The sequence below is a fragment of the Crocuta crocuta genome, unplaced genomic scaffold, assembly GCF_008692635.1.
Source record: "Crocuta crocuta isolate KB4526 unplaced genomic scaffold, BGI_CrCroc_1.0 scaffold140, whole genome shotgun sequence".
Lineage (NCBI taxonomy): Eukaryota > Metazoa > Chordata > Mammalia > Carnivora > Hyaenidae > Crocuta > Crocuta crocuta.
In genome coordinates this window covers 2,595,607-2,623,488 of record NW_027527775.1, presented here as the reverse complement: position 1 = coordinate 2,623,488, position 27,882 = coordinate 2,595,607, and the positions used below count along the sequence as shown (strand labels likewise).

Here is a 27,882-nt window from a genome sequence, read left to right as displayed (position 1 = left end):
CCAAGCATCTGAATCCTTTATTTGCAAGGTTTACCAATAAACGTTTCTTGATTTACTCAACATTGGGACATCCATGCTTGAACTGGTCTTTTTTAGTCACTTGATTTTTTTCTTCATGCTTTGTGCCCCATCAAAGACCACACATATTTCTGTTTCTTTGCAAGATTGTGGCTATATGGTAGCTGTTCATTTGAACGAAGTCTTAGGAAGTCCAAGTTTACACCAAATATAAAGTCCAAAATATAGTCAGAGATAAATGATTATTCTATAAAGGAATCTTTTAACCATAACTAGTGCCTATATTGCATTTCAAGGTCTATTATTCTATAGTTTTAGGGACTATGAAAGAAATGAGAATGCCTATTTGACATTCTCACAGTTATCTCTTGTTTAAGCTTACTGTAATCCCAAACCAGTTCAGAGCCAATGAGCCAAAACCATAGTAACTCACTTCTCTCAGAGAACCTAGAACATAAAAGTATTAATGGAATATCATTAGAATTTGCTCTTGTAGTGTGATTACAATATTACTTTAAAATATGTGTGTGTTTATATCTAAATGCTACTACCTGTTAGCTCAAAGATAAGGCTGCAAAGAATGTTTATCAAAGTGTGATTTGTAATAGTAAAACTTAGAAACAATCTTGATAATTCATAAAAAATAGATTAGACATTATAGTAAAATATTACGCAGCTATTTAAAAAAAAGTGTAAAATAACATTTACTGATTCTAAAAGAGCAAGTCCAAATTGTTAGACAGTACAGTTGCATTTTGTTTTACATAAGGCTGTGAATATAGACAGATTAGGTTCTATACCAGTGTGTTAGCGGTTATCTTGGGGATATGACATCCTAAGTGATTTTTATGTTCTCCTTGCTTGTTCTTGTTTTTCCCAGTGAACGAATCGTTTTTAGAATAAGTTTTTTAAAAGTTATTTAAAATAGCAAAAACTTCAAAATCACGTGTGTGAATATTCAGGGAATGGGTCTTGCTTTGCTTAAGCAGATATTTGCCATTTTGCCTAATGCAGCTAGTGCAGGGGAGGAAAGCAGTATCTTCAGCTCTCTCAGGATATCTGGCTAGGTTTGAAAATTAAACTGATAGATTACAGGAGAAAAGTATATAAGCTTATTTAGTAGGAGTTTTACATGAGACGGAAAACTTAATAAGGAAGTCAAGACCCAAAGAAATAGACGTGAGTATTTTATGCTAGGTTTGATGAAGAGTGCACAGTAATGGAGAGGTATGATGAGTTAAGAAATATGAGGTAATTGTAGTAAACAAGGTGAGAGGCAGCTTAGCAAAGGCTGTTCTTCCTGGTGCCCCTTTGTCTTTGGAGGCAAGGATTCTCGTTTCCTCTTGATATAAGAAGGGCATACCTCACATGAGGATTTTATGATGTTTCAGGGAAGGAGGATGGGGCAGGGAGTCCTGTTTGTGCTATTTTCTCAAACTCCTTTGGCTGAAAATAATCAAGACGCTGAAGTGCCACATGTTGCAGTAAAATGTCCTGAACTCCAACAATTACCGTGACCAACTTGTATTGGAATTTGATAATCACAGTTCAGCTCTCACTAATATTACAACTATTACTCAGTATTGTGACCAGGAGTCCCTTGAAGCAGTTACACCTTAGAGTCCTAAAATAATGTAGAGGAATAGAAAACTGAAGCCATTTAATTGATTATATGGTGTTCCTATAGCTGAGGAGGTTGTCAGTATCCTACAGTCTAAACCTGAACCCCAAAGAGAAACCTCCATAAAACTGTGTAAGTCCTGATACTAAATATCTTTTTGAGTCTCTCCTCAGCTGTTTCTTCTCAATCTCAACCCCATTCCATAGAATGTCAGAGTACAGAGCTTTAGTTGAAACCATCGAAAGAACAAAAAGTAAATTATTATGTAAATGCTAGATCTTTTAGCAGTATTAATGCTTGAAAAAGTTTCATGTCTTTTTGAATATTAAGATTCTTCTTAACCTTAACTCATTAGTACTACTTAACATTTTTCCACTTAGAAATATTATGAAAAAAAACGTGGCGCCTGGGGGGCTCAGTCGGTTGAGCGTCCGACTTCGGCTCAGGTTGTGATCTCACGGTTGGTGGGTTCAAGTCCCGCGTCAGGCTCTGTGCTGGCTGCTAGCCCAGAGCCTGGAGCTTGCTTTGGATTCTTTGCCTCCCTCTCTCTCTCTGGCCTTCCCCTGCTCACGCTGCCTCTCTCTCTCTCTCTCTCAGAAATAAATAAAACATTTAAAAAAAATAGAAATATTATGAAAAAAAGATATTAGGAATGTTAATTAGGGTTCAAGTAAGCTTCCAAAAGATTTGGTTGCTAGATTGTAATAATGTATCCCTGCAATTAATAATAAATTAATTCTAAGCGTAGAATGTTAAAGTTTAAGGAAATTATATTAGTTGGCAATTCTGTTCAGTTACTAACAGCAAAGACTCCCAGAATACTGACTTACACAAGACAAAACTTCTTCCTCTCACACAAAAAAAAATTCAGTTTGACAATTCCATAGTCATTAAAGACCCAAGCTACTCTCTTCTTTCTGCTCCGCTCTCCCTGGTGTAGGACTTCCATTCTCACGCTCACTGACGGTCCAGTATGGCTGTTGAAAGTGCAGCTGTCAGGTCCAGGCAGAAAGGACACATAGACTCTTACTGGGCTTTTTTGTTTGTTTGTTCCGTCTTTTATATGCTTTCTTAATAGTTCTACCCCCCAACCTCCCTATATCTATCTTACTGGCTGGAAGTGAAGCCTATAGCAACAACTACCTGCAAAAAAGGCTAGAACCTTGCTACTCAAATAAAACCAGACTTCTCTTACTTAGGAAGAAGGGGAGGATATTTGCTTTTGGAAAATGGCCAGCAGTCTCTGTCATAAGACCATAGGAGACCTCTCATCTAGATTGTTAAGTTTAAGGTAGTAAGACCTAGACATCTCTAGCTGTCTGTATACCTGGGTAGTGGCAGTTATAATCAGAACCCAGATGTCTTCTTGACCTGTGTTAACCAGAGAGGTAACAATTGCTTCTACTAATGATGAATTAGATAAAGTGATAGTAAATCGATCTAGCATTAATAGAAGAGATTTTCTTTGCCGTTTTACCTCAACATTTATCTGCACTATACCCAGTCACACACACACTTGAATATCTCAGAATATTTTGCCTGCTTAATTTGATAAATCTTTCTGTGATCATTTTCACCTCAAGATACAAGTTATATTGGCTATCTAGAGTCTGATTAAAATTAATATTTTTAATAGGCTCTAAAAATATTTACCTTTTTTGACATTAATGGTTTTATAACTTCAGGTAAATTTTTTTCTCAAATTTTCTCCTACAGTATAGCTGAAATACAGAAAGATGTGGAATACAGGTTGCCATTCACCGTAAACAACCTGACAATTAACATTAATATGTGAGTAGAATTGTATCCTATATTTTTATGTAATAGTATGTTTAAAAATCTTTTCACTATTTGGTTTCTTAGTTATTAGAAGTAAATGGTTTAAAGTAACCTTACTTAAAACTTTCTAGTAACCATAACTTCTAAAGTTAATGCAATTTCGTGAAACAAAGATTTTTTTAAAGACATCATTATAATGATATTTCCATAAGAAAAAACTATGTAAGAAGAAAGAAATGTAATAAAGAGATGTAATAATCTTTAGTATGATAATTATTTTTATTGATTTGCACTTAGTCTTAGCTGGAGGTAGGCTGAAAGAGAAAGAATGATAAGGGATCTTGCGTGGAAAACTATTAGAGATACATTCACTTTTCCATCAAAAACAAGTTAAAATATTCTAGTTTTCAGCAACAGATACACTACATCAGCCAGAAAGTTCAAGGCTGAATTTGATCTGCTAAAATTTAAAAAAATTAAGTTAAAAATCAGTCATGAGAGAAAAGATTGGACAGAATGATTGCTGAATTACCCATTTAACCATAAGTGCATTTATTAGTATTTAGCATGAAAGTATTAAATTACCACTATCTCAGATGGCAGTAGGGGACTAGATGCTGGAGAGGCATTTGGGCGAGGGAAGAAGCCCCTACCTGGAAGACAGAAACCATGGCTGATTCATCTTCATATTCTCACTGTCTAGCATAATGCCAGTACACAAAAGGCCTTGTTACATCCTAGTTGAATAAGTGAAAGAAAGTGTGAATGTATAACAGTACCACTTATGATGCTCCTGTCTTGAAATATAGGAGCTTTTTGAATCCTCACAACAGCCCTGCAAACTGGGCAAATTACAGACACACAGGTAGTGAACAGCGTAGTCAGGATTAGAAACACAGATTGGTTGTGCTTCAAAGACCATTCATTGCCTTTTTTACGCAACTTGTTTAACATCTTTAACTATGTAAATGAAGTAGTTTTGTCTCTCATCGAATGCTCTAGTAGGAAAAGCCAAAAAAGACCCAGTTTTCTTCTTGACAGTACTACAAAGCAAATAGTTTTCTGAGCCAACCAGGGGGACAGAGAGACCATTTAAAGGGTCGTATTCTTCTGAGTTTGAGAGATTTGGAAATCAGTGACCATATCCAGTAAATCCCATTTTTTTAAGACTTCAATCTCTAATTTTCAATTTGTGGTAGTTAAAAAATGTCATCTTTTTTTCTTTCTTTCTTTTTTTTTTTGTATTGAGAATTTACTGTTCTTTACTTGAAACCATGTGATTGACCTCAGACTTGGGAGAGATGTGTTGATGGGCACAGTTAAAAGAGAGCCTTATAAAACCAAGGCATGATGACAGCTACAGTGTTTTAATTGTAGTACTTTTGCTTTTATCTATTCACTCTTTAAAAATTCAGTAGATGTTGAAATAATTCTTGGCAGCATTTCAAACATGGGAAAACCACAAGAAAATTATATGGACAGAACTGTGGTCCACTCAGTAGCCAGACTGGGTTACTGTGGTTCAGTTCACCTCATACAAATAATCTGATCTGACATTTATCTGAGATGTTGCATAACTTGGTTTATTGTGTTTGAAAGCAATTAATTGACTTGGTGTGAAGAATATTCTATAACTCAGGGTATCCATATTCCACATAAGAAGGTTTTACTGTATTGAATTACTTTATGATCTTATTGCCAAAGTAGATCTTTTTGTCTATATTCAATCAACAACCATAAGAGGTCACTTATTACTGTGAATAATTAATTCAAATTAAAGTATGAAAATTTAATTTGCCTTTAACTTTGTTTTAGAATTAATGACTGTATAATATAACACTTGTCTTTTTGTTTTTCATCTGTTCTACATTTAACAGATTGCTCCCTCCACAATTTCCTCAGGAAAAACCAGTGATCAGTGTTTATCCACCAATACGACATCACTTAATGGATAAACAAGGGGTCTATGTTACCTCTCCATTAGTAAACAATGTATGTATATAGTATAATTTATTTCAGAGTAGTATAACAGATGCATTACTTTTCTACTATATATTTAGAAATCTAAAATGCATTTAAAATCTCATTTGGAAAAAGTAATATTCCAAAAACAGTCACTATATCTAGTAGATAGTATTGATTTGAAGGTTATTTGTTTTTCTGTGATGAAGACCTGTCAATCTTAGAACTTTCATTGAAAATAGATCTTCCATAGTTGTCAGGAGGGAATAAAATTTAAATATGCCTCAGAGTTCTTAGGATACATAAATAATTGATTACTGTGAGGGACTATAACTTAAATGTACTCTTCAGTATTTATCTTTGAACCTTAAAATCATTTTTTAAAGTGTGGAAATATTTTAGCTCCATTATTGGTTAAATAGATTCTTAAACTGATTTATGGTATCGAGTCTATAGGAAAATATTGTTAAGTTGCTAATATGGTCATTTGACACAATATCCTTTGCTTTTCATTTAATGGCTTGCAGATGTGGATTTAACATTAAGTTGTAGGATGACATTATCCTAATAAGACTTAATTCTGAAAGTGATTTTAATCTTCCTGTATTACTTTCAGTTTACAATGCACTCAGATCTTGGAAAAATTATTCAGAGTCTGTTGGATGAGTTTTGGAAGAATCCTCCAGTTTTAGCTCCTTCTTCAACAGCATTTCCATAGTAAGTATATTTGTAACAAAACACCCATATGTATATATTTATTTTTACTTATTTTTCTCAAAGTAAGCATAATACAGTTTAAAATTTCAAATGATGTTAAAAGGCAGTTGTCTTTTTTCCACATTCCCACCTTCATACAGATAAATTTATACTTTTCAGAAGCAGCTCTGTTTTCTTCTTTTAGCTACTTCTCCAGTATTTACTTTCATCTTCCTGAATAATGTAAACATAATATAAACATACATTTTTTAATTCTCTCATCTTGGGTATGATATATCAACCTGTTATGATTGAGAGTTTTAGGTATCTTCATCTTTGACAAATGATTCTTTCCTCTCAACCTCTCAGTGATTGATGTCATGATTTTTACCTAAATTTCATGTTTGATATTTTCATTAATTTAATTCTGTAAATATTCCCTGTTGCTAAGTCATGTACTTGGTCATGATTACATTTCCTTTATGATAGAACTTTTTGCTTTTTTCTGGAGATAACAATTACTTCCATGTTTCCATTGTTTATTTTATCTTTTTAATTTTCCACATCTTTCAGCAGCTTTGAAAAATACCTTTCAAGTCATTTTTACAGCTCATTAAACCTTCATAACACCTATTTTCCTTGTGAATCTGCAGTTTGGTTAGAGACTACTGGAGACACCTTTAACTTTGTTTCATCTTTTGCATTAACCGTTGTGGTTTGAAATCCAGGGCTTGAAGTCTTCTGAAGGCTGACTTAATCTTCATGTCTGGCAGTTAAAGCAGTCATAAAGTCCCACCCAGCTTCAAAGGGGAGAGGAATAGACTCCATCTCTTGATAGAGTGGCAAAGGTCAAGAAATCTATCTCTAGACATTTTGAAAAATACAAAATGGCAAAGTTCTTCTGGCAACAAGAATTTACTTCTCTCCTATATGCAAAAATGTACTCAGCCCTTTACAACCAATGGGACATAAAGCCTAAAATTGTAAAAATCTGTGGCTTTGTTCTGGGAGAACTGGGAGGGCCTTAGGAAGCTGAGTTCCCACCTTTAAGGAGAGAACACTCCAAACAGCCTGAACAGAAACAGCATAGAATCAGCAGTTTGAAAAATGCCTGGGGCACAAAGAAGGAAGAGTGATTTACTCAATCGTAGTGTTTGTCCAGAGAGACAAGGATCTCAGAGACCCCCCTGCCCATAGGGAAAAAGGAGCTGGCACATGCCTTTTCTTTGCCCCTCCCCTCAGCTTAAACATACCTGTGGGAACCAGCATGGCGCCAACACTTGCTATGTAACTGGCTTTTGCAGATGCCTGCCACCCCCCCATGCTTCATTGGATCTGCCCTCTCCAGTCACACTTGCTTCAGTCCCCAGCACTGTGAGGTCCCTCCCCTAGAAGAGCTGCACAGCCTTTGCCAGCACACCAGTACACGCTGTTTGCAAGCATCAGTCCGTGCCGCAGGGGTGACTGTCAGGTGCTGCGAAAACCTGAGGTGAAACATGGTAAAAGTGCATGCTCTGCCCAAGCACTCTATGCAGATCCACTTAGGCCATCTCAGTCCCCACCAGAGAGGCTCCAGATATTATTTAGCAGGCAGACCAGTGCACCCCACCTACCTAGGAACAAACACTACCCACAGCAGGCCAAGAAAGCCATTGCAGAAAACCAGACTGAAGGGAAAANCCCGTGTGCAGGCACATCCCCACGTCCCTAACCAGGCTTTCTTGTGGTCACTGTCGGGCTCCCACACCCCCGAAGTGCCAAGTTCTGAGGAACAGGGAGCACTGCACTGCAGGGCATTGCAGGACCTCATAGATGTAGCTGACCTTCCTAGCACATAGAGAGTCAGATAAAATGAGGAGACAGAGAAATATGTCCCAAATGAAAGAACAAGACCAAACCACAGCAGGAGACCTAAGTGAAACAGATACGAGTAATATGCATGATAGAAAATTTGAAGTATTGATCGTAAAAATACTTACTGGCCTTGATAAGAGTGGAGGACATTAGACCCTTAATAAAGAGATAAAAAAGAACTACTGAGACATGAAGAACACAATAAATGAAATTAAAAATGCACTTAGTGGAATAAATAACAGGATACATGAAGCAGAGGAACGAATTAATGGTCTGGAAGAGAAAGTAATGGAAAGTAACCAAGCTGAACAAATGAAAGAAAAATAACTGATGCAAATTGGGACTACTCTTAGGGAATTCAGTGACTCTGTCAAGTGTAAGAACATTCACATTGTAGAGATCCCAGAAGAAGAAGGGAGTGGGGGGAGGCAGAAAATTTATTTGAAGAAATAATAGCTGAAAACTTCCCTAATCTGGGGAAGGAAACAGATATCCAGATTCAGGAAGCACAGGATCCCTTCTAAAATTCAACTCAAGGAGGTCCATACCAAGACACAATAATTAAAATGCCAGAAAGTAGTGATAAAGAGAGATGTTAAAAGCAGCAAAAGAAGACAGTTGCATACTAGGGAAAACCCATAAGGGTATCAGTGGATTTTTCAGCAGAAACTTTGCAGGCCGGAAGGGAATGGCATGATGTATTCAAAGTGCTGAAGGGGAAAAATCTGCAGCCATGAATATTTCTATCCAGCAAGTCTATCATTCAGAATAGTAGGAGAGGTAGTTTCTCTGACAAACAAGAACCAAAGGAATTCATGACTGTTAAACCAGCCCTACAAAAAATAGTAAAAGGGACTCTGAGTGGAAAAGAAAGACCATAAATGATAGTATGGAAGATAAGTATATTTGTAAAAATCAGTCAGGGGATCAAAAAGGATGTAAAATATGATACCATATACCTAAAACATGTCAGGGGGAGGAGTAAATGGGTTCAAACGTCAACAACCATCAACTTAATGTAGACTGCTATATCCAGAAGATGTCATACAAACCTATGGTTTCTATAATCACAAATTAAGTAATAGATGGGGTTCCTGCACGGCTCAGACCACTAAGCTTTCGACTCTTGATTTCAGCTCAGGACATGATCTCTTGGTTGGTGAGATCAAGCCCTGCATTTAGATCTCAAGCTGACAGCATAGAGCCTGTTTGGGATTCTCTCTCTCTCTCTCTCTCTCTCTCTCTCTCTCAAAATAAACATTAATAACAAACAGTAATAAGGAAAGAATAAAGAGAAAGGAATCCAAGTATATCCCTAAAAAACCCCAGCAAACCAGAAAACAGCAAGACCAGAAAGGATCAGAGAAAAACTGTAGACACAACCACAAAACAACGAAATAGCGATAAATACATATATATTGATACTTAACTTTGAATGTAAATGGACTAGACACTCCATTCAAGAAATATAGGGTGACCAAATGGATAAATCAAGACCCATGTATCTGCCGCCTACAGAAGTCTCATTTCAGCCCTGAAGACACCAACAGATTGAAAGTGAAGGGACAGAGAAACATTTGTCTTGCAAATGGATGTCAAAAGAAAGGGTCCTTTGTCATAATAAAGGAGACTTTCCAACAAGAGGTTATAACAATTATAAATGTTCATGGACCCATCTTGAAAGCACCCAAATACATAAAACAGTTAACCACAAACATAAAGGGACTAAATGATACTAGTACAGTAAAGGAAGGGACTTAAAACCCCACTTATATCAATGGACATATCATCCATGGAAAATCAGACTGTGGCTTTAAATGACACACTGGGCCAGATGAATTTAGCAGATATATTAGATACATTCCATCCTAAAACAGGAGAATACATATTCTTTTCAAGTGCACATGAAACATTCTCTAGACTAGATCACATATTAGGCCACAGAACAATTCTCAGCAAATTCAAAAAGACTGAACTGATATCATGCATCTTTTCAGATCACAATGATGTGAAATTGGAAGTCAGCCACAAAAAAAATCTGGAAAGAGGACAAATACATGGAGGTTAGATGACATGCTACTAAACAATGAATGGGTCAAACAAATCAAAGAAGAAATTAAAATTTACATGGAAACAAATGAGAATCAAAACACAATTGTCCAGAATCTTCAGAATGCAGTAAAAGTGGTTCTAAGAGGGAAGATTATTGCAGTACAGATTGCCACAAGAAGCAAGGAAAATCTCAGACAAGTTAACATTATATTTAATGAAGCTAAAAAAGAAGAAGAAGAAAACCCAAAACCAGGGGAAGGAAATAAATAATAAAGATTTGAGCAGAAGTGAATAATACAGAAACTAAACAAACAAAAACAAAAAAGAGTAAAAAAGATCAAAGAAACCAGGAGCTGAGTATTTGAAAAAAAATCAATAAAATTGATAAACCTCTAGCTAGACTCATTAAGAAAAAGAGAAAGGACCTGAATAATCAAAATAACAAACGAGAGAAGAGGAATAAAAGCATAAATACAAACAATTCTAAGAGAATATTATGAAAAAATATTTGCCAGCAAATTGAACAATCTAGAAGAAATGGATAAGTTCCTAGAAACCTATATATACCTACCAAAACTGAAACTAAAAAGAAACCAAAAACTTGAACAGATCAATTACTAGTAGGGAAATTGAATCACTAATCAAAAAACTCTCACCAAACAAAAGTCTAGAACCAGATGACTTTACAGGCAAATTTTACAAAACATTTAAAGAAGAGTTAATACCTATTCCTCTCAGACTATTCCACAAAATACACGAGGAAGGAAAACTTCTAAATTTATTCTCTGAGGCCAGCATTACCCTGATAAGAAAACCTGAAAAAAGACACCACAAAAAAACTGAACTACAGTTCAGTATCTCTGAAGAACATAGATGCAAAAATCCTTAATAAAATACTGCTAGCTAACCAAATCCAATAATACATTAATCATTCACCATGATCAAGTGGCGCTTATTCCTGGGATGAAAGGGTGGCTCAGTATTTAAAACTCTATCAGTGTGGTACCTCATGTCACTAAGACAAAGGATAAAAATGATATGATCATTTCAGTAGATGCAGAAAAAATTTGACAAAACACATCATCCATTCATGATTAAAAAAAAAAAAACTAAGCAAAGTAGATTTAGAGAGAACACACCACAAAATAATAAATGCCATATATGAGAAGCCAACGCTAATAGGATACTCAATGGTGAAAAACCGAGCTTTTCCCTTATGATCAGGAAGAAAACAAGGATGTCCACTGTCAATAGTTTTATTCAATAAACGTAGTATCAAAAACCCTTGCCACGGCAATCAGACAAGAAAAATAAAATGCATCCAAATTGGTAAGTATTTTGTGAATTTGACTACAGTATGCCTTGTTGATGGTTGGTTCATGTTGAATCTAATGGGAGTTCTCTGTGCTTCTTGGAATTTGAGGTCTGTGCCCTATAATAGCTTAGGAAAGTTTCCTGCTATAATTTGCTCACATACACTGTCTGCCCCTTTTTCTCTCTCTTCATCTTCTGGGACTCCTATGACAGAAATGTTTTTCCTTTTGAATAAGTCATTGAGTTCTCTAAGTCCTATGTTAGGATCTTTTGCCCATTTTACCTCCTTTTTTTTTTTTGCTTCATTATTTTCTGTAATTTTATCTTCTATATCACTGCTTCACTGCTCTGCTTCATCCCTGCTGTCGCAGTATCCAGTCAGGATTTCATCTCGGTTATAGCATTTGTAATTTTGGCCTGACTAGATTTTAGTTCTTTTATCTCTGCAGAAAGGGATTATCTGGTATCTTCTATGCTTTTGTCAGCCCCAGCTGGTATTATAATCGTGATTTAAAATTCTAGTTAAGACATCTTATTTATATCTATCTGTGTTGATTAAATCCTTGGCCATCATTCCTTCCTGTTCTTTCTTTTGGGGTGAATTCCTGTCTGGTCATTTTATGGGAAGAAAAACAATAAAATAAAATAGTAAGAAAATTGTAAACAAAGCAGAGCAAAACAATCAAGTAAAGGAAGCTAGATCCTAGGTGCATTTCACCTGTTTTTTGAAAGAAGCTTGATAGAGAAGAGAAAAAAAGGAAAGGGAAAAAAAGTTTAAAATTTTTTTTAAATAATTAAGTAGAATAAAATAAACGATAAGTACTTTTAAGAAAAAAAATTTTTCTTTACCTCTCTCTCTTTACCCATGAAAGAGAAAGAAAAAAGAAAACAGAAGCAAAAACAGAAGCAAAGAAAAGGAATAGTAGACTAAGCAGTTTGAAGGGATTTGTGCTGGTCTTCTGGGGGATGCGCCTGGAAGGTGAAGATGGGTGGGACTTGGTGTAACGGCTCCCTTGTCCACTTGGTGGCGCTGCTTAGCTCATCTGTGTGTGCACTACAGGTGGAAATGGCTTCAGGCAGCTCTTTAGTCTCTGGTGTGGACTTTTTGTGCCCTCACAGACACACAATCAAGCACCCCCTCCTTTGTCTCAGACTTCTGGCCACTCCCCACCTTTACCTTGTTTGTGTCCAATCTGTCTCCCTCCAGGGTTTTATTTCAAATGGGACTGTGTTTCAAAACCCCACGCCTCAGAGATCCTCCCTACTTGGACCCACGCTGATTCTCTGGGGGAAGGGTCTCAACAAGCAATGGCCAGGTGCCATCCTGTCCCAGAAAACATTTGATCACACAGTGGCAGAGGCTCAGAGTTTATGGTAAATCACAACAAACAGCCGGTGCCAGGATTTGTCTCACTTTGGCATCTCTGTTCCAATATCAGTAAATGTGGCAGCACTCTGGGGTCTGCTGGGACTTTTGCTCTCAGGGAAACCTTATGGCATCTACCCAGTGCATTTCAAGTAAGGGAACTGCTTCTCCCTGTGTGGCACACAGAACCTCAGACCCCGCTGCCTGCTCCTGGGTATCGGTCCCACTTCCTTACCAGAGCACTGTCAGGCACTGAGCTCCAAAACTTCAGACTGCACTCTGCTGTTTCTAGAATCCTGGCCCTATTGAAACCCTCATCTTTCTCCCCATCAGTGGCTTTGGGGAACAGAATTCTTGAGTCCCCTGGGAGTCCTTTCACTCTCTCTTTCTCTCCAGCTGCTTTCTTCCTTGATCCCAATGCACAGCACTTCTCCTTTCTCTTTGTCTCTCTCCTCTCTCCGTGATATGGTTCCCTACCCTTTATGGCTCCGTGGTTTTTCTCTCCCCCAATTCATCTCTCTGCACCAAGTACCTGCCAAGTTCTCTGGCTCAAATTACACAGATTGTTGCATTAATCCTCAGATCACTTTCCTAGGTGTTCAAAATTGTTTGATGCTGATCTGTGTTTCAGGGAGGAGGCAAGCTCAAAGTCTCCACACTACTCCTCCACCTTAACTCTCTATCTAGATTCAGCCTAATTCTTAAAAGGCACTAAGATTTTTTGAATGGTCAACTTCAGCTTAAAATCACCCACTGCATTAGCCCTCAATAAGAGAGTCAGCTGGTCTTTTGGTTGATACCTTTGAAGCCAGGCATCAACTTTTTTTCCTCTACCTTTGAAAGTCGTAGATGGCATTTTCTTCCAACAGAAAGCGACTTTGTCTACATTGACAACCCATTCTTTAGTGTAGCCACCTGTATTAGTTGTCCTTGCTAGATCTTCTGGGTAACTTGCTGCAGCTTCTACATCAGCACTTCCTGCTTCACCCTGCATTTCTCTGTTATGAAGAAGGCTTCTTTCCTTAAACCTCATGATCCAAAATCTGCCAAGTTCCCACTTTTCTAATTCAGCCTCCTCACCTCTCTTAGCCTTCACAGAACCAAAGAGCATTAGGGCCTTGCTCTGGGTTAGGCTTTGGCTTAAGGGAATGTTATGGCTGGTTTGGTCTTCTGTATAAACCATTAACATTTTCTCTACATCTGCATGAAGTGTGTTTCATTTTCTTTTCATTCGTGTGTTCACTACAGTAGCACTTTTAATTTCTTTCTGTCAAGAACCTTTCCTTTCCATTCACAACTTGTCTGTTTGGCCCAAGAGGCCTAGCTTTTTGCCTGTCTTGACTTTTGATATACCTTCCTCACTAAGCACAATCATTTCTAGATTTTGATTTTAAGTAAGATACCTGTAACTCTCATTTGAACACTCAAGAGGCCATTGTAAGAGGCCACTGGCCTAATTTCAGTACTTACATCTCAGGGAAGAGGGACACAAATGGGGACCAGATTGTCAGTGGAGCAGTCAGAACATACACATTTATTGATTAAGTTCACTGTCTTATATGAGTGTACATCATGGCACCCCAAAACAGTTACCATAGTAACATCAAAGTTTACTGACCACAGATCACCATAACAAAAATAATGAAAAAGTTTGAAAATGTGATACCAAGATACAAAATGAGCAGATGCTTTTAGAAAAATGGTGCCGCTAGACTTACTTGATGCATGGTTGTCACAAACCATCAATTTTTTAAAAGATACAGTATCTGTGAAGCACAATAAAATGAGTTATCTTTTATATTTTAGCATTTTAGCAGTTCTTCTATGCACCTATTTTCCTTTAAAATCTTTGAGAAAAGCAGTCATGACTGTCAGTCATATTTTTCTAGATAAAGTGAGAGTTACTATTCAAACAACCTGTCTTGAATACATTTTCTGGATTAAATATCCTCCAGTCTTATGAAGATAGTGATTAATGCTAACAGAATGCTCCAAATTTACTTCTCTGACTAGTTGGATTGTGTTTTCTAAAACATTTTTCTTTTTCATGGAAACCACACTTCTAGTGGTGTGCCGTCATATTTTATCAATTTATATAATATTTAAGTTCAGTTATATGATTACAGTAAAAAGATCCTACCTCTGTTGCGTGGCCATTGTTATTTAGAGCCATTTGGGAATAATTTTTTGGTTTACCCCTGAAGTCTAATCTAATGTTTTTTCTGTTTTTCTCTTTAGCCTATACAGTAATCCAAGTGGGATGCCTCCTTATGCATCTCAGGGTTTTCCATTTCTTCCTTCGTATCCGCCACAGGAAGCTAACAGGACTATCACTCCTTTGTCTGTTGCTGACACTATTTCTTCTTCAACAACAAGTTACACAACAGCCAAACCCGCTGCTCCTTCTTTTGGCATCCTTTCAAATCTGCCATTACCTGTTCCCACAACAGACACTTCAGCACCGGTGGGTATTTTCAGTTTTCTACATTTTGTATCCTTGGAATCATCTAGTCAACAAATACTTACTATGTGCCTTTTTGTGGCAGCCACTAAGTAAGGCACAAAAGATAAAAAGATTAAATCATACTTTCAACTGAAGTAGCAAACTCAGAAGTGACAGCAAATTATGAAATAATTGCAAATAAGAAACTTGCCGTAGAGTAGAAGAGATAGTATGTAATCATGGTGAAGACAGAGCACTCCTGAAACTGAGGTGGCACTAGAAGGGCCGCCTTGGTAAAGAACGTGTTTCTGCTTTTGCACCACTTTGTCCTCAGTGCCTCAAGAACACTGATAAATTTAGTAGGCGCTCAGTTAAAATGAGACAGATAACTGAATGTATTTGTTAATGTTTGAGGCCAGATTCTGATAGATGGTAATGAATTTGTCAGGATGAAAGGGGTTATATAAAGTTTTCTGTGAAGAGCCAGTTGTATTGACAGAGTCATGGAGGCATAACCCAAATTGCATTTTTGTGAAATGCCTTTCGAAGATCTCTCTGGCTGACATGTAGGAAATGGACATAAAGGCACAAGATGTGACCGTGGGAGAAAAGTAGGTCTCAGACTGTGGAGGATCTGCTGTCTGCCTTGCCAGGGGCTTCAGGTGCCTCACTGGTTTAGCAAATAGTATGTTCTTCACTTAAGTGGTTGACTGTTACCGTGTGGGATGCCATTGAGAGACTGTTTGAATAAAACATCTAAAATAATTGAAAGACTTTCATTTTAACCTTCAGTGAGTATCACCCATTGTAACACTCAAATATTGTAAAACCTTATTATATCCCACTGCACTAGTTACAGTGTTTGTAAATAATCAAGAATATAGACCCAAGTGGACTTTGTTTTTCCAGTACCTTTCATCATTATATTAATGAATATTATGAACAAATATTATGAATATCATGAAAATTATAATTAGCATTAACAAAATTACAAGAGAACTTTCCAAGGGTCCTCAATTTTAAAAAGTTATTTTTGGGGGGGAGGGGATGAGGGGTGATGGGCATGGAGGAGGGCACTTGTTGGGATGAGCACTGGGTGTTATGTGGAAACCAACTTGACAATAAACTATATTAAAAGAAAAAAATAAAAAGTTATTTTTATTTAAGCAATGGATTACCTATTATCTCCCCTACTGTCTTGTGGAACTTAGTTATGCAACTATTCAGGCTTTTGCCAATTTATTAAATTTTGTTTATATTCAGTATCTTTCACATGAGACAAATGTATTTTTATGTATCAGTGCAGTATCAATTCTCTGCACTTGTCAGAGATACACTTAAGAGTTTTATTTAACAGTCATATACTTGCCCAGGAAATAGCTAACATAGGTACTCACATGATCCCCACCAAAAAAAACCTAAAAAAACCGTATGTATACATAAAGTACACTGAAAAAAAAAAAAGAAAGAAGGGGAGGGCACCCGATGACTCAGTTGGTTAAAGGTCCAGCTTTGGCTCAGGTCACAGTCTCCCAGTTCATGAATTGAAGCCCTGCATCAAGCCCTCTGCTGACAGCACAGAGCCTGCTTGGGATTCTCTCTCTCGCCCTCTCTCTCTTCCCTTCACCTCCCCCTGCCCACATTCTTTCTCTCTCTCAAAATAAATAAACTTTAAAAAAAGGGATGGGGGAGAATCAGGACAATGTAAAGTACAAAGATGAAGGTGATAATTACAAGATGTGATACATTAAAAATTACTTTTCTAAGTAAATAGGAGCAATCAAAAAGATGGCTAAAATATAATCATTTCACACTCTCTTTAGATAAGCCAAAATGGTTTTGGTTACAAGATGCCAGACGTCCCTGATGCGTTTCCAGAACTCTCAGAACTAAGGTAAAAATCCTGGAGAGTAACATCATCTATTTGACAGTGATAAATACAAACCATCTCATCATTTTCATGTCCATGTTAAAGAAAAAGGGTTTTTTTTTAATCCTCATTATTTCTGTATTGTGGTTATCTTAGTGGGAAAGTTTTATAAATCAGTCTTATGTCTTCTAGTTTGTATTTATTGAGTAGTATGTACCCAGGGATTTTTCTAGATGCTGGGAATGACATAATAGTTACCAGGATAACAATGTCTTTTCTCTTTTGTGGCTTACATTATTGTGAAAATTATTTCTCAGTACGTTATCTCCAGTGATTTCAAATATTTCTTGGCCTATTTTAGATCTTCTCATTGTTCCTTTTGTAGGTAGAACTTAGTACATAGAGAAACACATTAATGTTCTCAGAAAGTAGTAGCACAGTGTTTTTTCCAGAGTCAAATTGGTGGGAAGTTTAAGGTCCTGTTTTTCGTGGTACACTGCTTCTCTAAGACACATCATGAAAAATTATTCTCTGGCCACTCAACTTTGGGAAGCATTGCATCCTTTACTTCATTGAAGTTTTATGGTACACATAAGGCTGTTATTACTAATGCTTCTGAATGTAATTAAAAATTTTGTTTTTGTAGTACTTTTTGTCTTTGGGATATATCCTACCAGGGATGTGCAGCCAGATACCCATGAGAAATCCTACGGTTAAAAAAAAAAAAAGTTTAATTGACTCAGTGTTCTACAGTCATTTTTAGGAAGTAATGATTTGTTATTTTCTAGTAATAGTCAGTGAAGGCTTATATCATGTACATGTTAAGGTTTTCTAAGCACTGTAATGTTTGCAGCAACCCCATAAAATAGGTACTGTTCTTTTTCCCATGTTATAAAGGATTGTCTTTTTTCTTCCTTCTTTTAAAAAAATTATTATGAAAATGTCACAAATACAAAAAGGTGAACCTCTTTGCATCATATACCCTTCTTCTAACCCTTTTTGGGAAGTATGGGTATGAGTCAGAACCAAATCCCAAATATAACATCATTTTCACTCATAGTTCTTCACTAAATTTCTCTACCAGGTAAGGACTTTCTGTGTACCATAACCCCAATCATCATCATACTTAACAAAGTTAATGATAATTCTTTAATAGTATCTGGTTACCCCAGGATCTTAATAATTAAATCTCTTCATTGATAGTTTATGTGAATCGAGATCAAAACAAGGTTTACCTATTGTATTTGACTACTGTATTTATTACGTTTCTTTTAGTTGTGAACCATTTCTCCCCATCTTTATTAGTATACATATAAGTATATATACACACATATACATATGTAAGTACAGATATGTGGTAACATAAATTATATACATTATGTTATTATAGATTTGTTGAAGAAATTGGTTATTTGTCTTGTAGAATTTCCTATATCCTGTTTTTGCCTAATTGCATCCTTGTAGTACCATTGGAGATATTTGTCTGTCTCCCTATTTCCTTCTATTGGTAGCTAGATCTAGAGTTTTAATTAGACTTAGGTTCAGTTTTATCCATTCATTGAGCTGTATTCCTTAAACATACACAGTGTTATATGTCAATTATACCTCAATGGTGAACAAAAAAGATTTAGATTCAATTCTTTTGGCAAGAATACTTATATCGGAATTAGTACATCCTTTTACATCACATAAGGCAATAATGATGTCTGGTTGCCCTATTTTTAGAGACATTAAGGTTGAAATAGGTTGAAACACCTAAATCGTTGGCTATCCATTATTTCATTAAGGCTTGCAAGTATGATTTTCTATTTCTATTTAGTTTTATCGAAATACACTTCATATAAAAACAGAAAGACAAATGCTTATTTGATTTTTTATCAATTTTTAGAATATTGTGTTGATGCACACGCAAGCTCCCAAGTTTCTGATATGCAAAGGTTTTGGTTTGTTTCTGTAGTTGTTTCTGTGTTACTAAGAATTTGTAGATTTTTTAAAATTGTATTTGATGTGTTTCAGTCTATTGCAGTCATTAGTCTTTTTGATTCTGTCTTTAGTCACGAGCAAACTTTGGACATTGGCTTCTATATCCTTTCTCACAAACAGAGATGCCATGGGCTCATCATGGAATTTATTTTCTCTGCCCTAAAGTCCTTTCTCTGAAAGGCAGTTGTTGTTTTTCAAAACTACACCACCAAGATTATTACTGTGATTGTTGAATTCAGGATAAGAGTTTGTTTTTTATACTTTTATATTTCTTTTGTGTTTTGGCTGAAATGTACAGCCAAATGCTATTTTTTAAAGTCTGAATAATACTTCTCTGGATGGTACGTAACTTAGAAAAAAAAAAAGCCAGCTTCATTTATTCCTATTTATTCTGAATTTCATTGATTTCTTTTAGTTTAATTTTTTAATTACATAATGCTTTTATATGGATCTATAGTCAAAACTAATAGGTATTTTCAGAAAGGATTAGCTTCCATTCCTCTCCATCCATTCAGTTCCCTCTTTTACCCTGTGGATATTGACTTTTGGTTTTGGTTTAGTCCTCCGTGATAGCTTTTCTTTAAATATTTTATGAATATGTATACAGACACATATCCATATACTTATCTTTTATTGTGACAGTCACACACATTTTAGCTAAACAGGTACCAAAGTTAACTTGTTGTTACTGTTCATGAACCCTAGTCTCCTTTCATGATTGGATGCTATACTTGGACGGATTTATGTTCCATTGCGGTTGATGTTTTATTTGCTTTTAAGGTTATAATTTGCTTTCTTACATACATAAAAATTGATATGTATAAAAATGGTTAGTTCAAAAATTATTTAGAGCCCTATCAACTGAATAAAATGGAAAAATTGTGAATATTTATCATCATGGAGAGAAACAAGATGACTGATATTCAATAACTTTTCTCTTGTGTTGCTAGTGTCTCACAGCTTACAGATATGAATGAGCAAGAGGAGATACTACTAGAACAATTTCTGACTTTGCCTCAACTAAAACAAATTATTACCGACAAGGATGACTTAGTAAAAAGTATTGAAGAGCTAGCAAGTATGTCTTTCCTTACTTCTTAAATTTCCCAAGAAAAATACAATCTTTACCCAGAAATAAACCAGACACTTATCTTACAGGAAAAAATCTTCTTTTGGAGCCCAGCTTGGAAGCCAAAAGGCAAACTGTTTTAGATAAGGTGAGTTAGTTGTCATTTTTAAGAAATCCGTATCATTTAAAAATAAACTAAAATAACATTTTTTTAAATCTTTTAGTATGAGTTGCTTACACAACTGAAATCTACTTTTGAAAAGAAGATGCAAAGGCAGCATGAACTTAGTGAGGTAAGATGTTTAGCTCTTCCTTTACCATAAAATTTGTTTCTATATTTAATTTATTCATTTATTTTAATTTTTTAATGTTTATTTTATTATCTTTGAGACAGAGAGAGACAGAGTGTGAGCTGGGGAAGGAGTAGAGAGAGGGAGACACAGAATCCAAAGCAGGCTCTAGGGCTCGATGCAGGGCTCAAAACTCAGGAGCTGTGAGATCATGACCTGAAGCAAAGTCAGATGCTCAACTGACTAAGCCACCCAGGTGTCCTTATTTATTTATTTGAGAGAGAGAGAGAGAGAGTGCAAGACTGGGGAGAGAGGCAGAGGGAGAGGGGGAAAGAGAGAGAGAGAATAACTTAAGCAAGCTCCACGCTAAGCACAGAGCCTAACAAGGGGCTTGATCCCATGACCCTGGGATCGTGACCTGAGCCAAAAATCAAGATTCAGACGCTTAACCAACTAAGCCACCCAGGCGCCCCATAAGAATGTTTAACTAAACTCAATATGCATGAGCCACATTCTTACTTTCATTACCAGAAAGCATTTATTAGGCAACTTCCTTTATAAGGTTTGATACCTTTAAGTGAGATGAATAGCTCTCAGTAATGGGAGTGTTAGATATGATTTGTGCTCATGCAGGAGCATCTTTGGTTTCAAAGTAGAAAAATACAAAAAGCCCCATAAGTAACTTTCCTGGGAATGTTATTATAATGCCACTTTACCTTCTATAATAAAATCTAACAACAAAAAACTTGAACTTCATGTCATTTCTAAGCTTATGTACAGATACCTTAAATGAAAACTTAGAAAATTGAAAAACATAGGACATTATAAAGTTTAATTCACACAAATAATGGACTTTATGCTAGAAATCCAATTAATAAATAAAAAGCACTTTATAAAATTATTTACAGCACTTATAAAATTCAACTTATGCTGCTCTAAGCTCTTTTCATATATTGCCCATTATTCCCTCAGAATCCTAGGAGGAAGGCGTTGTTATTACTTTTTCATAGTACAGATAAGTATTCTGAGACACAGGGATATTAAATAACTTCCCTGAGGCCATATAAATAGAAAATATCAGAATCAGGAATCACATGTAAGCCATCCTCCCTCTTAACCAGAAAATTCCAAGGGACTCAAATGAAATACTCTTAGATGCATATTAGAGTTCAGTAGATAGTGAATAAGCTTTTCACAGTATTCACGTGATTCGTTACAAACTCTTAGTAAACTGAGAATAGAAATTAATCTCTTAACTTGATAAAGAATATTAGAAACCAACAGCAAAAATCAGAATTGCTAAACATTTTAAGATCTCCTTAATATTAGGAATAAGACAGGGGTGCCCCAGTGTAACCCCTGCTTAACAGTGCTGGGAAGCTTCAGGCCGCTGCAGCAAGACCGGGAGAAAGAGGCACAGTGTAAATGAAAAAATAAAATCGTGGTTTACCAGAAACAAGCAGAAATCAAATAAGCAGAAATCCTAGCAGATTGAGAAAGTTTTCCCTGGGATTTCAGCAGCTGCTAATGCAAGGTGAGGTGCAGAAAAAACTCATTTACAATAGCACTAGAACTGTCAAGACACTTAGAACTGAACCCTGTGAAGTAAGCTAGGAAACTTTACTAAATGACAAAAAAGAACACTTGAGTAAATGGAAAAACCTAGATTATTGATGGAGTGAAAGATACACTAGTATAAAGATTTCATTTTTCCCAAAATAACTTAAAATTTTAATTTCAGAGAGAGTGCATGAGCAGGGGAGAGGAGCAGAGGGGGAGAGAGAGAGAGAATGAGAATCCTAAGCAAGCTCCATGCATGCGAGATGTCTTTCTGCACTTATGACTTCTTCAGTTTTTTCAGCAATGTTAGTACAGGTCGTTTACCTATTTGGTTGAATTTAATCCCATCACTTTTGCCCTGTTCATTAGAAATGTGTCCCTGTGTCCAGCCCACACTCAAGTGGAGGTGACTTATACAAGGGCAGCAACACCAGGAGCTCGGGAAAATTAGGGCTCCTCTTAGAGGCCGCCTACCGCAATGACGTAATTCCTAAATCCCTCATTTAATGGTTCACAGCGAATGGATTGCGTCTATTTATGTTAGGTATCTTCTACCTCTGTATCCAAAAGCTGAGGACTTGGGTAGTAGCAGATTTCCTCAGCAAGATGTGGTATAAGGCATATAATGAACTGCTCCTCCCTACCCCTGTCTCATTTCCTTTGCCTCTCAGGAGCTCTTTTGAGCAGTGTAAACTAAATTAGTCCTTGATTTTCTTTTTCAGAGCTGTAGTGCGAGTGCCCTGCAGGCAAGATTGAAAGTAGCAGCTCATGAAGCTGAGGAAGAATCTGATAATATTGCTGAAGATTTCTTAGAGGGAAAAACTGAAATAGATGATTTTCTCAGTAGCTTCATGGAAAAGAGAACGGTACGTAATACTCTTCAGTTGAGGACAAGGGACAGTATACTATCCAATTACTTAACTGCGTTCGTGAGGAAAAGAACATTAGCTCAGTACTGAGCTGGAGATTTGAGTGCCCTGAGAAGGGCCGAAAGAGCCTCTGTTCTTTACAAATGACGGCAACATCTTCCTATGGTTTTGTACAAAAGCTAGTATCTCAGCTGAAGTCTAGTCAGTAGTTGTAGGAGTGTACACCTTCTTGTGTTCAGCAAGTTGTTTAAAAAGGGAACAGTGGATACATAGTTCTTTTAAAACTTCTAAATATTATTGACAACATACTGGAACAGTTACTTTACTGTTCTGATTTCCATTATATTTAAAGAAAAATCAAGAAAGTCTATTTAATAGTATCTTGCCTTTCAATAAAGTTCTATACATTTACCTAATTTCTCTGAAACCTCACATTTTAAAAGTAACCCATTCTTAATGAACTTTATAAAATGTGTGTGGTATATATGCATATCCTATTAAGGAATGTGGCCAGATTTTATTATCTCCATTTACCGTGAGAGAAAATTGCTTAGGGACATTAAAGACTATGGTTATAGCATTAGCAAAGCATTGAGTTCTAGTTTATTCTTTGGTATCATATAACTGTACCTTGAAGTTTTTATTAATCTTTTATTAATCTTCTGGTTAACAACAGTAGGATTTTTATATTTTTAAAACACAGATATTTGAAATTACATAAGCAGAGAATCGATCTAAAGAGTCAGGTTTATTTTACACTCTGGAAGTTTACAGGCAAAGGTTCTCTTCCAGGTTCTCTTGTGGGGGTGAGGATTTTTAAATTCTGAGCTACCTTAAACATTAAAAAGTACAAAATGTCATCAGTTTAAGGGATTCTTACTTAGAGTTCTGTCCTGATGTAGGAAGCAGTAAGTAAATCATGGGAGAGGTGACTGGTACTTTCAATCATTGACTTTCCAGATCTGCCACTGTAGAAGAGCCAAGGAAGAGAAACTGCAGCAAGCACTCGCGGCACACAGCCAGCTTCACGCTCCCCTCTAGGTGAGCGGTTTTCCAGTGCCCGTTCAGTCAGCTGACGGCGTAATTCTGTCCTAGCTGTTGTGTTATATGACATATAAGGTGCTCTATAGTATACAGTAGAAATCTTTTAAATGTTCTGTCACTGTGCTCTTGCCTTAAATGAAATTTTTCTTTTAGTGTTTAATAGCTACATATGTAGAATTGTAAGCTCTATGATTAGTACATTTTTCTTACCTGGTATGTGGAGTAAACCATATCACTTGTTGACATTATTTATTTCTGAGAGAGAGAGAGAGAGAGAGAGAGAGAGACAGCATGAGCAGGGGAGGGTCAGAGAGAGAGGGAGACACAGAATCTGAAGCAGGCTCCAGGCTCTGAGCTAGCCATCAGCGCAGAGCCCGACGCGGGCCTCGAACCCACGAACCATGAGATCATGACCTGAGCCTAAGTCGGACACTTAACTGACTTAGCCACGCAGGCGCCCCAATTTCTCTCTCGTTTTAAGCCCTCTCTAACCTGGCGTATATTTGAGAGCATTCGCCTTAATTTTCCATTTTCCCCGTATGTTCTCCATTTCATGTTCTTTCTCTTATCCCTGTATCTTTGTTCAGGCTCTTACCTGTTCTCAACACTCTCTTCCTTTTCCTCTCCTTCTGTCTAGTTTTAGGAATGATTTGGTTGCACAAACTGTTGTCCACCCCACCAGATTTAAGTAAAAGTTTGTGTTGTTGAACAGTGCAGAGATATTTTCTAGAGCCAAAATGTAGGAAAGGAGAGCTCGGACACTGAGCGTTAAAACAGGACAGGAAGGCATGATAACCGAAGGTTTCTTCTCACACCCTTGCCAAGCCTGCTTGTTTCTCATTTCCGCATCTCTGTTCTGTTCTTTTTTTCTTTTTTTAATTGTCACCAGTTTTTTTATTTTTTACTTTTTTTTAATAGTTTATTGTCAAGTTGGTTTCCATATAACACCCAGTGCTCATCCCCACAAGTGCCCTCCTCCATGCCCATCTCTGTTCTTTTCTGTCTCTCACTCTCATGTGCTTCCCCCTCTTGCTCTTCAGAGAGCCTTTCTTTGCTGCACGTTCGTATGCTCCACCATTGCTGCCCACAGGCCTGATTGTATCAGGACGGTTCAGGTAGCTCATGGCGACTAACGTTTTCACTACAGATCCCTAGCAAGCAGGCTGGCCCCATAGCAGCTTGGCCAGCAGACTGGTGTCATGTCTTTGATCCTGTGCTCATTCAAGTGGGCTGACGGAGTGCACTTTGAGAAGGGAGGGAAATGGCTGAATTTCTTCTACCTCAAACTCCTCTGTCCCTTCTCTTAATCTAGTCATACGTAACATTAGTGCCAGCGTTGAATTGATTCATATCTTGTTTTTTAAGTCATACTGTCAATCCCTTGGGTAAGGGTTGGTTTTTCATATCACAGTTTAAGAAGAAAGTGGGCACTAATTGTTTATATGAACATGTTAGAATCCTTTCCCCACCTCTTTTTCCTCATAGCCAAGTTATCTTCTTACAGACATATCTCAGTTGGAAGAGAATATGAAGAGATGAAAAGTTACCATCTTAAGTTAAATCTTAGGGTTTTCTATATTCTTTTCTTTTCAGATTTTCCTGAAAACATAACCTGCCAAGACAGAAATGACACAAGACTAAGCACATTTATATGTATGATTTGCAAATTGGCATTTCATCACAGTGGCTGAATTCATGGATACCCTGTCCAGATTGTACACAGAACTGAGACTGATTTTGTATACATGAGAATGATTGCTGTGGTCTTTGCTTTGAGAAATTTTTCTGCACGATTTGCACTATAGATGTTTATTTATTGTGGATAAATCCTATCATATTTGAGTTTCACTGCTGGTCCTCTGTTATTATTAAGTACCTATGCATGTGATTTTAGCTAGTATCCATATTTTATAAAGTTGCTTTATTTGAATTTATATTTTTAATTTGAAACTGTCTCATTTGTCAAGAATGGTTTTAGATATTTTTCCTCTCAACCTTTTTGAAAAATTACTATTTTCAACTGTAGAAAGCCTTATTTTTCCTTCTCTCCAGATGATAAAATTTTCAAAAAAAAATTTGTTTTTAAATATTCATAGTGTCAGGAAACACCATTCCCTACAAATGTGCCATCTCAAAACGGTAACTTTTAATAACAGTAAATCAAAAGAATACATCAGCTGCTGATACATGATTTAATTTTTAAAATTAAAGATACATTTAAGAAGCAATACAGGTAAATAAATATTTACCTAATAGAAAAAGATTGCCCTGTGCTTCATCTCGTCCAACAACGTTTCATAGTAATTTTGTTACATAAATATCTGATAGGTATGTGATTGAATAATAATATACTTTCTAAATTCCTAATGTTAAAAACAATCTTGTTAACAAATAGTAATTCTAGACACAGAGGTCAATGAATTTTTCTGATCTTTACTGTGAGTTAGCTTTTCACAGAGAACAGCGCTAGTAATAAAATTAATATTTAACTTTTAGGCAATCTAGTTTTTATTTAATTTTATTGAATTTTCTTTTTAAATTGTGTTATGTTCAGCAATTTGCTTCTATACAATGTTATAGAATGAACACATAGGTAGCTGTAAAAGCTAATAAAGGAGAAAATCTTTAACTATATGTATCTGAGGCTTTGGTAAGGGTATCTAAATCACAAAACAACCTAATGCATATTTTTGTTTAAATTTCATCCCAATATGTATTGTCATTCCAAACGCCAGCACTTGGTACAGGTTTCTTTTTTTCTTCATTCTTTTTCTTTCCCTACATGTTCTTGGCAATGGAACTTTAGAAAAAACAAAATTATTTTCTTAGACTTGAAAAATACTTAATACTTAGTCTGTGTTTGTGGAAAAGCAAGTATTCATATGGACTATAAATATATAATTGGAATAAATAAATTAGCTTTCATTAACTGTCTGTCTCACTGGCGCTGTACTAAGGGGCCTGCTGTTTAATCTTCAAAATGACCAAAATGTTTATGGTTTGTAGATGAAAGAACTAAGGTAAGTGTTTTAAATTTGTGGCAGAATGATCTGGGTATTTAGAAACCTTTTCTTACTGCACAGACCAGCAGAACTTCCAATTTTCCCAGGAGTCACTGCTGTGGAGGACGTCATAGTCCCAGTCTCTTGCAGACAATCAGATAGCTTTCCTTTTTTTTTTTTTTAAATGTTTGTTTATTTTTGAAAGACAGACAGAGTATGAGCAAGGGAGGGGTAGAGAGGGAGACACAGAACCTGAGCTGTCAGCACAAAGCCCGATGGAGAGCTTGAACTCATGAACCGTGAGATCATGACCTGAGCTGAAGTCAGACACTTAACCGACTGAGCCACTGGGCGCCCCAGCTTTCTTAGAAACTGTGTAGAACCCATAACAAGAAACCAGCAGATCACAGCCATTCTGAAGGGACATCAATTCATTTGATCTACTAATTTATTCAAACATATATTCAAAATAAGTCACTGTGGAAATACTATAAAACAATAACTCAAACATGGTTTAGGTGTTTAGGTGCTTATCTCCTTTCCCCTCCACAAAGAGACAACAGCAGCAACAACAAAAAAACAAAAACTCACCCAAATTTCTTAGTAAATTTCTTCTACATAATTATATAATTCATCTCAGTGTTTTTTATTCTTTAAACCAAACTGTCTTATTTTCATTCTGTACCAGTTAATATAGCTTGCTTTCTCCTTCCAAAATTAGCTTCCTTACAACCCAATCATTAAAAAGAAGTTTAAACATGAATACCTGCACTTAACCAACGGATAATTTAGTTCAGATATAGGTTGTATAAGTTGTCCAAGATAGAAGAGAGTGCATTGGAACAATTCTCTGTGAATTTTGGTTTCTATTTGCAGTAGAAAGTAAATTACTTTTGGGGTAGTTTCATGGCTATTTTGTTTTCTTCCAAAAATTGGTCATTTGGAGAAGCCATGACAGAGGAGAGCAAAAATGCCTGCCAAGGCAGAGATTCTGGCTTTGCTGTAACCCATCATAGAAGACCAGATGGAAATAAGAAAATAAGGAAAGCTTAGGAGTTATTATTCAAAGTAGAGGTTTTTCATGGGTAGA

The 27,882-nt window shown here is 36.3% G+C and overlaps 1 protein-coding gene across 5 annotated transcripts in view; it reads left to right on the top strand.

Moving 5' to 3' along the window:
• Positions 1 to 26,719, top strand: part of VPS37A (VPS37A subunit of ESCRT-I) — a 42,005-nt gene extending 15,286 nt beyond the window's left edge. For 3 of the 5 annotated variants that reach the window (XM_077772586.1, XM_077772571.1, XM_077772553.1), the window contains 11 exons: positions 3,356 to 3,430; positions 5,296 to 5,410; positions 5,997 to 6,097; positions 14,901 to 15,126; positions 16,929 to 16,999; positions 19,909 to 20,036; positions 20,117 to 20,175; positions 20,252 to 20,320; positions 22,600 to 22,743; positions 23,707 to 23,787; positions 25,384 to 26,719. In XM_077772586.1, coding sequence (XP_077628712.1) covers positions 5,366 to 5,410; positions 5,997 to 6,097; positions 14,901 to 15,126; positions 16,929 to 16,999; positions 19,909 to 20,036; positions 20,117 to 20,175; positions 20,252 to 20,320; positions 22,600 to 22,743; positions 23,707 to 23,787 — 924 coding nt within the window. In that variant the 5' untranslated portion in view covers positions 3,356 to 3,430; positions 5,296 to 5,365 and the 3' untranslated portion in view covers positions 25,384 to 26,719. The remainder of the gene's footprint in view (positions 1 to 3,355; positions 3,431 to 5,295; positions 5,411 to 5,996; positions 6,098 to 14,900; positions 15,127 to 16,928; positions 17,000 to 19,908; positions 20,037 to 20,116; positions 20,176 to 20,251; positions 20,321 to 22,599; positions 22,744 to 23,706; positions 23,788 to 25,383) is intronic. The other 2 variants (XM_077772577.1, XM_077772562.1) reach the window with 1 other exon arrangement.
• The last annotated feature ends 1,163 nt before the right edge of the window (positions 26,720 to 27,882 follow it).